This window comes from Vanessa cardui, chromosome 7 (genome assembly GCF_905220365.1).
Source record: "Vanessa cardui chromosome 7, ilVanCard2.1, whole genome shotgun sequence".
Lineage (NCBI taxonomy): Eukaryota > Metazoa > Arthropoda > Insecta > Lepidoptera > Nymphalidae > Vanessa > Vanessa cardui.
In genome coordinates this window covers 4,603,123-4,617,594 of record NC_061129.1, presented here as the reverse complement: position 1 = coordinate 4,617,594, position 14,472 = coordinate 4,603,123, and the positions used below count along the sequence as shown (strand labels likewise).

General features: G+C 30.4%; 3 protein-coding genes across 6 annotated transcripts; all 3 read right to left on the bottom strand.

Annotated features, from left to right (window-relative positions):
• Positions 1-2,456: 2,456 nt before the first annotated feature.
• On the bottom strand, positions 2,457-5,543 carry LOC124530871 (UPF0430 protein CG31712). The gene is made up of 5 exons (XM_047105224.1): positions 5,269-5,543; positions 5,037-5,196; positions 4,481-4,681; positions 3,483-3,566; positions 2,457-3,374 (listed from the first exon to the last, which is right to left on the bottom strand). Exons 1-5 carry the CDS (start codon positions 5,421-5,423, stop codon positions 3,213-3,215), a joined length of 762 nt encoding a protein of 253 aa, XP_046961180.1. The 5' UTR covers positions 5,424-5,543; the 3' UTR covers positions 2,457-3,212.
• A 601-nt stretch (positions 5,544-6,144) lies between these two features.
• Positions 6,145-9,864, bottom strand: LOC124531372 (tubulin glycylase 3A-like). The gene is made up of 5 exons (XM_047105925.1): positions 9,826-9,864; positions 9,498-9,586; positions 8,177-9,314; positions 7,584-8,099; positions 6,145-7,145 (listed from the first exon to the last, which is right to left on the bottom strand). The coding sequence occupies exons 2-5, from the start codon at positions 9,534-9,536 to the stop codon at positions 6,376-6,378; spliced, it is 2,463 nt and encodes an 820-aa protein (XP_046961881.1). The 5' UTR covers positions 9,537-9,586; positions 9,826-9,864; the 3' UTR covers positions 6,145-6,375.
• Positions 9,845-14,321, bottom strand: LOC124531371 (tubulin glycylase 3A-like). 4 transcript variants are annotated; one of them, XR_006966514.1, is made up of 11 exons: positions 13,757-14,084; positions 13,329-13,522; positions 13,015-13,190; positions 12,507-12,947; positions 12,012-12,223; positions 11,817-11,907; positions 11,576-11,746; positions 11,253-11,506; positions 10,808-11,148; positions 10,569-10,721; positions 9,881-10,018 (listed from the first exon to the last, which is right to left on the bottom strand). XR_006966514.1 is itself a non-coding variant. In XM_047105922.1 (10 exons), the coding sequence occupies exons 1-10, from the start codon at positions 13,878-13,880 to the stop codon at positions 9,901-9,903; spliced, it is 2,361 nt and encodes a 786-aa protein (XP_046961878.1). In that variant the 5' UTR covers positions 13,881-14,088; the 3' UTR covers positions 9,845-9,900. The 4 variants fall into 4 exon arrangements, 3 of the variants coding, with proteins under 3 accessions (XP_046961878.1, XP_046961877.1, XP_046961879.1); XM_047105922.1 differs by having other exon boundaries at positions 9,845-10,018; positions 10,569-11,148; positions 13,757-14,088; XM_047105921.1 differs by lacking the exon at positions 9,881-10,018 and adding an exon at positions 14,197-14,321 and having other exon boundaries at positions 10,101-11,148; positions 13,757-13,907.
• Positions 14,322-14,472: the final 151 nt, after the last annotated feature.

Sequence of the window (14,472 nt, the reverse complement as noted above, 5' to 3'; positions counted from 1 at the left end):
TTACAGTGTCGCCAACTCTTGATTTTTTTTAATTTATTATAGATCAGATTAGAACAAAGTCCTTACAACAAAGGTCCAAAATATTTAAAAAATGCTATTTATTGTTTTTAAAATAAATTTAATAATTCTAAAAAATATCTGTAAAGCAGTAAAAATGAAAAAAAAAGTGTTGATATTTTCCACTTTTAATTACCCTTATATACCCTTACAATCTGTATCGAAAATTTTGTAGTGATCAGTAGGGTAACTAAATAGTTAACAAATATAAACGAACTCATTTTCTTCGTTACACATATTAATTATTAGCTAGAATTGCAAAAAAAAAATGAGTCTTAAAAGCATTAAGGTAATTTTCACTCAATATTTATTCGAAGGTATTATACGTTTATCATCAACACTCCTTCGAATAAATATCTTTTTGCACACTTCAAACACAAAGCGGCATGATCTATAAAATTAATAGGCCAATTCACTAGGCTTTAATTACTTTTATTTGCCGTGGGGTTATCACTCGCGAGAACAGCTTGAAGGAAGCTGATCTGGATAAGTACCACACGTACATAATGATAGAGGACCATTAGTGTGTACTGGTTCGAAGGATTCGTAAGCCAGTGCCATAGGTACTTCAACAATATTTCCCAAGATTGGTGGTGATCACCAGGGTCGGATTACCCACTTCCGGGCCTTTAGGCAGTGCAGGTTTGGCAGCATTTTCTAACTTAATAATAGATATCTTTCTACCACACTGTATGATTAATTTATTATTATGGTTACTAAGATTATATGGGATAACCCGATTCAAATTTATAAAATAATTTTATGCTAAATTATTATTTTCAATTCATTAATGTATTATAAATATCTTCTTTCTAATTTAGTGCCTACACTGTTTAAGGTCCCTAGGCACTTATTACCATTTGATGTATGTACCCATCTGCTAACCTAGTTTTTATTTTTTCTAACTGCTTCCATAAACAAGAGGTTAAATATTGAATAAAATATTCTTCTTAAACTTTATTTTGATACTTTTAATTTTCGACAGTGAAACGACATTGTGCTCAAATTTGTTATTGGATATAAATAATGAAAGATGGTAGGTACTACTTTAAAGAGTGCATGGATTTATGAAAATTTAAGTCATATAGTTTTAATGCATGCACAAACTTTATTTTAATTTTTACTTATTGAAGGGTTGAAGAAATATTATTCGAATGAGTTGAACTAAAATATAATACATTTAGAAAAAACAAATAGTATTAAATACAAGTTTTGCAGCAAAATTCAACAGTTTACTTTATTAAATAATATTCTAATGATGATGAATATATAAAATCTAATCTAGTTACAATCTATGATTACGGATATTTTGATACAAAACTTTTATTTTAGACAATTTCGACAAGACCAGTGGAAACATTTCACTGATTTGTAACAACTCTTAGAAGATACCTTTGTTAATAATTAAATTTAGCGTTATATATTTGCATTTTAACAAATATCTATATCTACATAACAACTTTCACAATATCTAAAACGTTCGGATTCGTATATGTATTGCTATATAATGTTAATTCAAAGGCCTCTGTCTCAACTATTTGTTATGTTGATATTTTGTTGATGATTATGTTATTTATATAAAAGAATACAATTATTTGACAGAAATGGTCTGCATTCGCAATTTTCCAAAATCAACGTTTTACATGCATATGTTGTTATATGCTTAAGTATTCATCTGAAATGTTAGTACTACAAGCATATATATAAAAAAAATCGTTGCTGCTTTCACATTATTATAAATTTACATATTAACAGAATCTTTTAATGAATAGCTTTTAATATTGGTTGAATTCCTTCTGATTTTTACTTCTGATTTTCCATAACACAAGTGCTTTAGCTACTTACATTGGGATCAGAGTAATGTATGTGATGTTGTCTCATATATATATATTTTATCTATTAATCAACTGGTACTGTATTGTTAATTATATAATTTAAATTCAACTAAGATAATTGATCATTTATTAGACGTTCTTGTGCGGCGCGCTCTTCTTTTACTTTACATTTTGATCGTAGTAACTCTTTATATACATTTCCTTTCCTACAAACTACATACTAATTTTTAAGCGAATTATAGTCAATACTCAATCTTCCAAAAGAAAATTCGACGCACACACATAAATTGTCAAACTTGTAGGTTTCAAGATAGTACTACTGTATAAGGTTTGTTTTCCAACTATATTCAGATAGATCTAGCATTATTTGAAATATGCCGTTAAATAATAATTTATAAGAAACATCAATAATGATAGACTGTTGATTAATTCTTCATCTTCTCCCGTTTCAGTCACAAAAATTTTAAATATGACAGAATATTTATTTTTCTCCAATACATTTTTTTTAATATACCTTATATTTTCTTACTGGAACAACTATGTTTTTGAAAAGAATCAGTTTTCTGCTCTATAGTTCTGAAGTATAATAAAAATAAAGTAAATAAAATATGGATAAACTATGTAAAAGTTTTCGTGTGGACGGACTTCAATGGAGTTGAAAGATTTTTTGATAGTGAAAGGAATTAGTTCAGTATGAATCAAACCATATACAAATTAAAATTGGATTGTATTCTGTTATATAATATATATTTGTAAAAAAGAATGTATGATACTATAAATAAGATTATTTACTACTTAACATTATCTTGTATTAAAGAATGCTTTTGAAATTATTTACCCTTAAATATTACTGACATTTTACAAAAGTGTGTTGTGTTTATTATATATCGACAAATATCTAATAAGACTTTTCATAATCAATGTGTGCTTTCAAGCATCCGAGTTTTATTTCAACTTTCTGTAAGCAAGTTCTATTTTTGAGAATTACGACAAATTAATATAGAATTTCTAACTAATTTGACAGATATAATCACTATCTCTTTTTCTCTCTTACTTTTATTTGAGTTTGAAAGGGACAACAAAATTCGCCATTATTATATATTGACAATACAAAATGTTAAGCCACGCCGTCAGTTAATCTAATTTTTACTTTTTCATGAATCAAATGGAATAAGTTGAAATGTCGCTGTTATCATTATTCCTATTATTTTTCAGATTTTATAAATCAAACCCTAATTACGACACTTGGAAAATTTTATCTAACACAAGATACATATAACTTTAACTTAGCAAAAGTTTATTACATATTGACAATACCCATCAGAGAGGCTTCAGTGAAAATGATAGTTTGGGTCTTGAATTATTTTTGCCTAAAATTTTCTTTTGTTCCTCTTTAATTCGCTTTTCTTGTTCTTTTTTAAGTTTTTGTCTTTCTTCATCCATTTTTCTTTGTTCTTCTATCATTGCTAGTCTTTCTTCAGCCTAAACACAAAAAAAAAAATTGTATAAATTTATTAATTTTTTTCTTTTATTTGCCCTAACATTATTAAACTACAGGAAAGGATTTTACAAAATAGAATATCAACTAACCAGCTTGCGTTGGGCTTCCTCTATCTTTCTGTTATTTTCTGCCATGATTTCCTCCAATTCTTTCCTTTTACGAGCTTCTTCCTCCTGTATGATAGAAACATCATATTAATACAATTTTTAAAACAGATTTAGTGGCAACAAATATTAAATAAATATGCAAGAATATATTAATATTGTTTTAAAAAAATTTATGAACATAGAATTTATAATATTGATGATATACAAAATCATTTCATTTTGTGTTATTCAAATATATCTCCTATTTGTATTGTCCCTACAAAAATTACATGTATGCACAATCTATATGTATGGTACACTGTACAGTTTGAGTCACTACATAGTTTTTATTACATACCTATTCAGTGTTCACTGTTATTGTGTCCTACAAATCCTACAACATCATTATATATGATGTTATTATGTAATCTGCCCGAGTATAACATAAACGGTATTGGTTTACAAAAAATAGTTTCAAAAAATACCTTCAGCTGTCAGGCCTGGATCCTCAAGCAGCAACTCCTTAAAATTCTTAGGTCTTCTGGCTCTTGATCAGTCTTCCGACCTGACTTATAGACTACGTGACTGCCAAGGACAGTCAAGTGAACAATTTTAAAATGCTAGCCGGTCACCTTTATGGCATTTACGGTTCAACAGTTCGTACAAAAAGAATCTGTCTCGGAGGTGCAAATGACATGCATGTTGTTATTGAATACAAAAATTGTAAAATAAAGTCTTTCTTAATGAGTGAACAATTAAGAATTCATGAAAAATTCTTGTAAGCACTCGAACTACACCTGACTGGACCTTTAACAGATATGATCGAAAGAATACTTTTATTAGTTTCTTTTGTACATAGTTTGTATAATAAACATTCAACATTATTTGTAGCATGTGTAAGCTGGGAGAACAATCACATTGCTCCCTCAGTTTTTGTGTCACATGTAAGAGCAATATGGCATTGCTTTTACAGATGACTGAAGGGTACAAAACATAGTTACCTGTCTAGCCATCTCCTCCTGACGTTGCTGTTCTCTTTGCCTTTCCAGTTCCTCCATCATTTCTTTCTCCATCTTTCTCTTTGCCTCTTCAACTCGTTTTGCAACTTCTTGCTCTATTTCATCCTTACGCTTCTCTAGTTCTTCCTCAACCCTCTTCTTTACAAGTAGTTCTATTCTTTTTGCTGCCTCTTCTTCTACAACCTAAAAAAATATTAGTTTCTTTAGTCATTTGTACCTAAATACTCCACTTAATGAATCAAAGTTTTTTTTTTAAATAGTTAACATATTTTCTGTTATTAATTAATAAACCAAACACTAGAAACATATCAAGTTTATTAGTTTTAGAAACAAATAAGGAAAATAAAAATGATTATTAAAACATATACTTGGGTCGGTGAAGGTTTATATTCGTATATTAATATTATAGTTAATAAAATGTAGGAACATATTAATATCGCTACTATATACATATCCTGTTAGTTCTAAGCATTGTCACATGACGTTTTTCCAATTGCATATTTAAATTTTTGGTTACATTTTAATGGAGTACAATTACCTTTTGTTCTGCTTCTCTAATACGTCTTTGTCTTTCCATTTCTGCAAGCCGATCGACTTCGTCCATTTTACTGCGTCCTTTAGATTTCTTTCTGCTAGTTCTATTTGCATCATAAGAACCGCCACTACTAGATGTCGATGACGCTGAATGCGATCTTTTTCTGCAAATTATGTACGAATTTTATTAATACATATTTTATTACATTCAAAATAACCAATTTGTCTCTGCATACCTTGACTTGGAACTCCGTTCTCTAGTTTTTTCAGCATGTTTAGAACTTCTACTTCGCGATGAAGAGCGATCTTTCGAACGACTCTTCTTTCTTGAATGTTTGCTGCTTTTATGATGTCGTCGTGGTGTTTTACTTCGAGACCTTGATCGACCCATTTTAGAAATTATTCGTTGGTGTAAACTTTAATTAATTATCAAGATATTGTAAATTTTCATAACACGATTGTTGAAACTCCGATGAACGCATTCCATTTTTTTTTAAGCATTAAGCATAAACTTAACTTCAGATAGTTGCACTAGCATAATATTACAATAGTAAGGATATTCTTACTCAAATGTTTATGAAATATCTTTTAAAATATTAATTTTAATTTTGTGATGATTAAATTATTTATTTAACTTATTATAATAAGTAAGTAATTTCGTATTTTTTGTCATTACTTTTTATAAAGCTGCGTCTACACTTGCTACGTGTTGTATTGATAAGAGTTCAGATTAGAAATAAAACATTTTAAATGTTTTTACAAGTCACTCAAACTAAATACAGTGCAATTACTTATTACAACGATATAGAGAGAGAATTTAAAATAATAATTTGTTATAAAAAACGCTTTGAAAAAACAGTGTAATTAAATCCAAAGATATTTCATTATTAAAATTTTCATTCGAGTTATAGATTATTGCTGGTTAGGATAAATTCCGAGTCAATTTATTCAGTGGTAAAAATGTTATTGATACTAAAAATATTTCCTTGTACGTAAAATTAAACAGTTTTCAATCGCATTAAAATACTTAAAAAAAGCGCATTCGAAAAACGCAAACAAATAGTAAATAGTTTTATTTTATTTTTACAACATTAGTAACATATACTACATTATTCATTAATTGTAACCGATTATATTATGTTTATATTATATAATTAATATGATACCGTGGTTAGTGCCGCATTAGAAAATTGTTAGAAATCGTTTAATACTTCTTACATTACTAATGTCTGTTGATGAAGTTTCATATGGCTCGTGTAATTCCCTTGAATAAAAGAGTACTTATATATGTAAAGAAAGTACTTCATTTAATTTATTGCAACATATTGCATAAAATTTTATACCTAAAAATGAGTATAATATTCTCTTTCCTTGTCATTAATAAAAGATAAAATTTTTGTAGTTGCACTTAGCACATCTTTGGAAAAGTTTGAAATTTTGTAGATTTCGTGTTGATGTATTCGATCAAATTTAGAACAAGAGTAATTTAATAAGTTTTCAATTTTACCCAATTCTATAATACTACCCTTTCCTGCTGGCCCATCATCTAGTTTACTAAAATTAAAATTATTATCATCACTTTGAATAGATTTCAAACGACTCGAGGACTTTCCAAATAATGATTTCATGTTTGTTACGCTAGAAATAAGGTGATTTTGTTTTAAATGCTGGTCTGAATCTTTCTTTAGAAGGCATTTAGAATTTGAACTGTTTTCTGATGTAATTTTATCGCTTAATTCTCCGATTTGACCGTTTATAACATCTGTTACGTCTGATGTTTCTTCGTCTCCGGATATAGATTTACAAGGTTTTTCTTCTATTTTGTTTAATAAAACATCATCTTCTTGTGGTTGTTTCATTATTTCATCTTCATCATAATACTTCCTTATTTTTTTTAATATCCTTTTAATATCACTTTCTTTTGTAATGTTTGGACTATCGAATGATTTTTGTATATCTATTTTTCCTCTGTAAAAATATTCAAAAGGAAGGGAATAACCACGCGCTACCAGTTCTCCTGCGCTTCTGTATCGTGGCAATGATATAGGCTGTCGATAAATGCATTCGAATTTTCCGGTTGAAGCTCTTGGGTTTTTTGCATAGTCAATTACAACTACAAAAAAGAATATTTTTTGAGGCTAAAGTTAATGGAACACAAATTATTTAAAAAATATGTATAATTAATTAATTAAAAAATAAGTTACGCTAATGTATTTTGTTATTTTTGAATGTATCGTGTTGTGAACAGTAACTCAGTAAGTAACAGCTAAAAATACTCAAAGAACAGCACGAAGTATGAAAAATAACAGTTAGAATGAGTTGTACCGCCTTAATGTCTATTTCTTTAGTAATTATTGATTTTAATACCAGGACATTCGCTGCTCTGGTATTCAAATTTAGTTTAAAACATGATTCTTGCCTAATAATTTATTTACAGTTGTGTGTTCTGCAAAATACATCAAATTAATGTACTGCTTCGCAACAGGAATGGTATAAACATAACAAACAGCTTTTAACGTTTATCACAATTGCTGATCAATGAAAATATTACCTTTTATTATGTCGGATATCACTGCAGGACAGATTTTAGCTGTTACTTGAGTAGTATTGCGTAAATCAGGACAAGAATTAATTTCTATTAGCCAAGGGTTGAATTCTTTATCTAAAATAAAGTCACAGCCGTAAAGTTCAAAACGGTTTTTGCTCACTGATAATGAATCTTGACAGCTCAACATTATGCCTATAATAGATTTCTTCATTCCTGGATAAATAACATTTTGCCAAACATCATCTTTGCCGATTTTGGCCAAGTAGCATTTATATTTGTCCAAGTCCCACATGTTATTTGTAGGCAATTCTTTGCTGCGTTGCTTGCAGTTTGTATAATTTTTTTGCACAGCATTGTTAGTCAGGTGTATAGATTCATGATAGTTTTTCAAGCTATATTTTTGAGAGCTAAACTTTAAATAACAATCGGTGTACATCCAAATTATTAATGGATATGTGCTCGTCACAAGATAGTATTGCCTAATGTCGAATTTTGTTTCGTGTATGAGTAACGGTTCCTCTGAAAATTTAAAAAAGTGGTATGTAATGGAAAAATATTTTTACTATGGTTGTTTTAAAAATCTATCTAATTTTTACCTATATATTTTTGGATCACGTATTTCGCGTTAGCTTTGTTCAACAAATTCATAATTACTCCCAGTTTTGATGCCATTCTTATACCTCTGCCTCTTGAACAATATGCAGGTTTTATTATCCAAATGTTGTGACAACCTTCGCAGCTCAGTTGTGGACGGTACCTATAAATTTCTTTAAGCAAGAACTTAGCATAACTTAAATATAAAGACAGTTTATTGTCTCTGTCGGCTTGAAAAACTTCTTCTTTTGCTATGATACTGTAGTACTTTTTTAAGAAGGAATGCCACTGTCCAGCACTTACAGATGGTATAGACTGATCGATATCTTTGTTCTGTTTACGAAAAAGATACTCCTTGCATCGATTTAAAGCAAAAACTATAACGTTCATAGAAATTTTACCAGTAGCAACAAAAACAGGTCGCTCGTTTGAAACCATAGATAGTACCCATTTTAACAAACTCGTACAAGTCGTAATTTTATAATCTTTAACAAAACCTTCTATTTCACCACTATCACAAGTATTATAAGTACGCGGCCCAATAACCTCTGCTACGTCTTCAATATAAAACCAATAATTTCTCTTCAATGAGGAGCACAAGCCTTGCTTGGATGTCCATACGGCATCTATTTCCAATTTGTTAATTATTGTATCACAATCTGTCTTAATTTGAGAGGCAGTACAGCGGCGCTCATCTCTTGTGCGCCAAATGAAGTTTGGATTATACTTTTCTACGAAATTCGACAAAAGTAACCCCTCAAGCTCGCTCTTTATTTTAGTTTTGCTTGAAAAACTTCCATTTCGTATCTTAGATAAATTCATTCGATTTGATGGAATTTTTTCCACCCAATTTCTCTCTAATAAAGCTTGCCGTACCGCGTTGCAATTGCCGTATATAGAAAATATTTTCTTTTCTTTTATAGCTTCCGCTGCTTTGTTTTTTAGTTTTCTGTATCTGGTTGATTTACTTTGACAACTACATATTATGTAACTTTTTTCTTTATAAGACAATCCTTTGTGTAAATTACTACTTCGGTCTGCCATAACATTTAATTTTTGTCTTTCGCGTACTGATTTATACATAAATTTACTAAATGGTGATAGAAGTCTTTTGACTCCTGCCTTATCATAATTATGTTTCTGCAATAAAAATAAATGCCTGGCATTAAATTACTCTCTTTAAATTTTGTTATATATTTTTTGTAATGTATGTAACTACTTGATTAACAACGTTTATATTGTCTACTCTATCGCCAGAAGAGGAAATAGAAATAGCGTTACCATAAAAATACTGTTAGCCATTGATAAAGTCCAGTTACTTACTCTTTTCCTATGATAAATTTTCTTTTTTCTCATTGGCATGGTTACAAGTTTGCTGTTTTAATTTCGAATCCGGATGCATCATCACAAAACTAAAATTTTAAAAATAGTTACGAGTTGATAGCTGTATATATATATATTGCGACAAATGCTACCTATGATGATAGAAATCTTTAAATTTTGAACCTAATTCTTATATTAATTAATTTCAACTTTGCACGAGGAAAATCATGTATCAAAGAGTCGGATTTTTGGATGGATACCTGGTATTTACAATTGAAAATATATATTTAAAAAAGTAAATTACTATTACATTTATTTACACACCTACCTTTTATGAAATAAAACACGTTATTTTATTATGGACTCATTGTTAATTTTTGTAATAATTTTGGTAATGAAATATTTACATTTTCACTAAAAATTTGAAATATGTCAGTTGATTAAAAAAAGTTACTTTCAATTGACAGTAATTAGTTTCTCGTAAAGGTCGGGACAAAAGGAATTTAAAGGGCGGGATGCATCTGAAATTAAGGAAAAATATTATTCATTTTTAATCACTATAATTTAATTTGTGACATAAAATTTGAAAACTTAAACAATAATTTAACATTTTATAATCTTAAATTTTAGTCTTTTTTCAAATTAAACAACAATTTTGTTAACTGGCGCAGCTATGTTGCAGTTTTACTTTTAGAATATAAATTTTGAGGATCGTCATTAAGCGGTGTAACTGTTACTCGATAGGGGGTGTAAATGGAAGTACAACTTTTTGAAAAAGATATTGATTTCTTAGCTCTACTTTCATCGCGGAGTTTACAAATACTTCTACCTATAGCGCTTAACTTTTTAATAGTATTTGATTTGTCAACGCAGCTACGTGAGCTTAGGGGTTCCAATAGAGGCTTATGGTTCGAATTAACGTTTCCAGATTTAGTTTGTCGTATGATAGGAACAACGGTTTCAGTTCGTGTCGATATTTTATTTTGTACGGATATCGTGGATCTGAGAATACTAGCCGTCTCCCTCTCCCATTCGACGGGGTCTATGTAACATCTTTTATTACCAACCGACCTATCAATCTTGGGTTTGTCAGATTTGCTTGCTGATTCTGTCCGATATTTACTATTGTGGTTATTAGAAAGGCTATCTTCTGGGCGACAGCAGGAATGAGGTACAACTCGGCGCTTAGATTCTGCGTTTTTTTCGCGTCTTCCTCGATGTGTCCTAAAAGAGAGCGCGGATGTTTTACGCCTTTTATTACAGTTTTTTAGGTTTTGACTCGATTTTACGACAGTAACAGCTTGGCGTACCGTAAGAGAATCCTTTGGACCCAGTAATAGACCGTCTCTGTTCATAGGTATGGCGTCATATGGATTTAACCAAGTCAAAAAGTCTGTTATTATGGGGCCACTATATTCTGATGGAATCGGTTGATCGGTTTCAGGGATAACATCACCGGAGGGTATACGAGGTGCTATAGGAGTTACGCTTCTATGTTCGTGTTTCCGTTCTTTTGGCTTTTTAATAATTCGCTTTCCGTTTATACATAATGATAGTCCGAGATAAGCCGGAGCCTTTGGAATAACTTGTTTGTAAGCCAATTCAAACGTTCCGGTATCAGCATCGGGATTGGACCGTTTGTCTAGTACGACTGTAACAAAATAGATATAATGAAACATATTTTACCGGTATATTTCAAAGTAATAAAGTAAATTTTGACGATAAACGGTAAGGTACTTTAAATTTTGGTCCTACCTTTTATCACATCTTCAAGGCACTGGGGGCATAACCTTGCTGTGACAGAGGTAGTTGGCGCCAAATCAGGGCTGGAATTAATCTCAATGAGCCACGGAGTAAAGTCGTCCGTCAACATAAAGTCGGCTCCGTATAATTCGAAGCTATTCTGTCTCTTGTCCATCGTTTCCTGGCTCGCTAACATAGCTCCAATGAGGCACTGCTTCATTCCTGGATATATTTTAGAATCCCACATTTCGTATTTTCCTATCTGTCTTCAAAATTTTCATACATTATTAGTTTTACTTTATACTGCATTCATAAATATCACATTTTATATTTACCTAAGATATGCTTTAAATGTGTGGCAGTCCCACATATTTTCGTCGGGCAGTGCTTTGTCACGATCGCCATTATTCTTATATTTAGTTTGAACAGCGTTATTCGTGAGATGTACGGACTCATGATAGTTCGACAAACTGAATATTTGGGAACTGAATCGTAGGTAGCTGTCTCTATAACAAACATTAAGAACATTATAATTCTTATCAATTATTCGTGTTGATAATTAAAATATTTACTCACTTGTACACCCAGATCGTTAGTGGTTGACAATTAGTGATAAGGAACCATTGTCGAATATCAAATTTAGTATCGTAAATGATTAATGGATTTTCTGGAAAAGTTTAATTTTTAATGAGATTTTACTTTTATCTAAGAAATATTAAGGACATTATAATAAATGTGTCATTACATTTTGATGATAATTAAAAAACATACCAATGTATTTTTGCACGACGTATCTAGTCTTCTGTGCAGGAATATTAATAAGGCCTATAATGTCTTTGATATTATTCATAAGTTGGATGCCTTTACCACGGCACTTATTTCCCGGCTTCACGATCCAAATATTGAAAACACCATCAATATCTATCTGAGGCCAAAATTTTGTCATCGTAGCTAAAACCTTAGTCGCTTTTCGTTCCAATGCACTGAAAATGAAAAACTTTCATACGATAACGAAATAAGCCATAAGACAATTCGAAATTAAAATGAAATCAATTGGTTATTCGTATGACTAGATATTAGATACGAAATTATATCTATCCATCGATAATCGATAAAATAAATAATAATTTACATCAGACCTACAAAACCAAGTACGAACAATGATATCGAATTATTAATTGTTTTTAAACAATTTGAGTGATAAATGTGACATTGATTTTATGTAATTATATATAGACATATAATATGAGGAACATCAAGACTCACCTGATACTTGTATTTTTGTCTTCTAAAAATTTGGAATTTTCGTGTACCAAGAGGTAATGATGCGTAAGAAATTGATCCCATTCATGTTCCCATATGTGCTGTGTCTGCTCGTCTATATCGTCAATATCTTTATGAGTGTAGAAAGATATATATTCATTTAAGCGAGAAATTGCAAATTCGATACAAGTAAACGGGACTTTTCCGTTGCTTTTTACAAGATCCTCTTCGTTATGCCCTTGTAGCGTGTTGTTTAGCCATTTTAAAATGCTTATACAAGCTGTTATTCTAAAGTCATCAATGAACTCCTCTAGACTGTCAGAATTATGAATATTATAACATCGGGGAAATTTAGTTAGTGCTACTCCAGGTTCTGTGTACCAATGCATTTGAGTTAATGAAGTGGTTAAGCCTTCTTTAGTTGTAAAAATTGATCTGCAAAATCTAACAAAAAAGAAGTATTTTATTAATATGAACTTGTCGCGAGAAAAAGAAATGGAGATTAACTTACCTGCTTATTACAACCTCTTTATTACTTAGTAGCCAATCATATTTATCTCTTTTAGATGTCCAAAGAAAATCGACGGAATGATGCTCCATAAATTTATAAAGAATCATTCTTTCTACTTTAGACAATTCTTTTCCAGACACTTTCTTCGGATCGACGTTTGGTGGTGGATGGCGTACCTTGAATGTATACAATTCATAATTGAATGTATACAAATCACAATCTGGCTTGAAAATCGAAGCCAAAAATATCTTTGTCTTTAATTTTAATAAAATTAAAAAATTATTAAGAAGAGTTCGAGGATGATGTAATGATACCTTATGTGATTCATATTTTTCAATCCAGCCTCTTTCAATTAGCGCACGTCGTACCGCAGGGAATCCGCCTCCCTTTATCATAAACACTTTCCGTTCTCTCATCGCGGTATCCGCAACCTTTTTAAGCTCATTCCATCTTTCATTACTTACCCAACTTTTGTATTGTTTTAGTTGGTCTATCGAAGACGAGGTTTCTAATGGTAAAAAAATGCTATTAATGTATTTAATAATTATTTTGTATTTTTATTATAATATCAATTAATATTCGTTTTGTATTAAGTAAAACTTTTATTACATTATGGCTCATTAAATTAAAATAAAATGGCATATATTTGACCGATTTAATAAATGGAAAATTAAATATAAATTTTGGGATAAGCCTATAATTTTTACATTTACAAATATCTACATAATTTTATTAGACACACCTGGTCCATGTTCAGATTTGGAGAAGGAGACCGCACTAGATGGCCGTAATTCTTTTTTCGCAAAGCTTTCCTTATGAAGTTTAGAGTCTGAAGCAGTCTCTTCCAAATCCATAGTTATAGCCATGAGAAATGCTTACAGAATATTAATATCCTGTAAATAAAAGCGCCAGATACTACCACCATTTTTTTAATTTATTTCATTGAAACGTGTAATCCATTCACGGTTCTGTGATAAACTGTGGTAACTACATCAGATTACAACAGTAGGTAGTGCAATAACCTAGTTTAATTTAACCTACTTTGAGAATCCCTCAATATCATCAAGGTATCAACGGCGCTCATCCGCGCCTGGCACAATAACGGTGACGTCATAAGCACAGTCCGTCCTTCAAAAAGCCTTTAAAATGGATACGGAAATCAAGAACTCAAATTATCCTTACCCGTTGTAGTAATAAAAGTATTTTAGGATTGTGTCAAGGTAACATACACAATGATTTTGAATAATATACATACGATTTTCAAGGAATATTTCAAATTATAACTATAAATTTATTTTCATTTTACAAGCCGTTACGTTATAATGGCTTTGTCATTTTGTCATCTCATGATATTTACTACGTCATTATATATTTATTTTGGCAGTTCATGAAATGTTTCCTTTCAAAATACAATCTTATCATAATAATGAATGGTGCGATATGTATTAATACAATATA

Coding starts and splice junctions, on each gene's coding strand:
- LOC124531372 (XM_047105925.1), bottom strand. CDS start 9,536: ATGCCAATGAGAAAAAAGAAAATTTATCATAGGAAAAGA. Junction 9,315..9,497: donor AAATTTATCATAGGAAAAGA/GTAAGTAACTGG, acceptor TTTTTATTGCAG/AAACATAATTATGATAAGGC. Junction 7,146..7,583: donor GATATCCGACATAATAAAAG/GTAATATTTTCA, acceptor TCTTTTTTGTAG/TTGTAATTGACTATGCAAAA.
- LOC124530871 (XM_047105224.1), bottom strand. CDS start 5,423: ATGGGTCGATCAAGGTCTCGAAGTAAAACACCACGACGACATCATAAA. Junction 5,197..5,268: donor GAACGGAGTTCCAAGTCAAG/GTATGCAGAGAC, acceptor CATAATTTGCAG/AAAAAGATCGCATTCAGCGT. Junction 3,375..3,482: donor AGGAAGCCCAACGCAAGCTG/GTTAGTTGATAT, acceptor TTTTGTGTTTAG/GCTGAAGAAAGACTAGCAAT.
- LOC124531371 (XM_047105921.1), bottom strand. CDS start 13,880: ATGGCTATAACTATGGATTTGGAAGAGACTGCTTCAGACTCTAAACTT. Junction 11,908..12,011: donor CGTCGTGCAAAAATACATTG/GTATGTTTTTTA, acceptor AAACTTTTCCAG/AAAATCCATTAATCATTTAC. Junction 11,507..11,575: donor ACATTTAAAGCATATCTTAG/GTAAATATAAAA, acceptor AAAATTTTGAAG/ACAGATAGGAAAATACGAAA.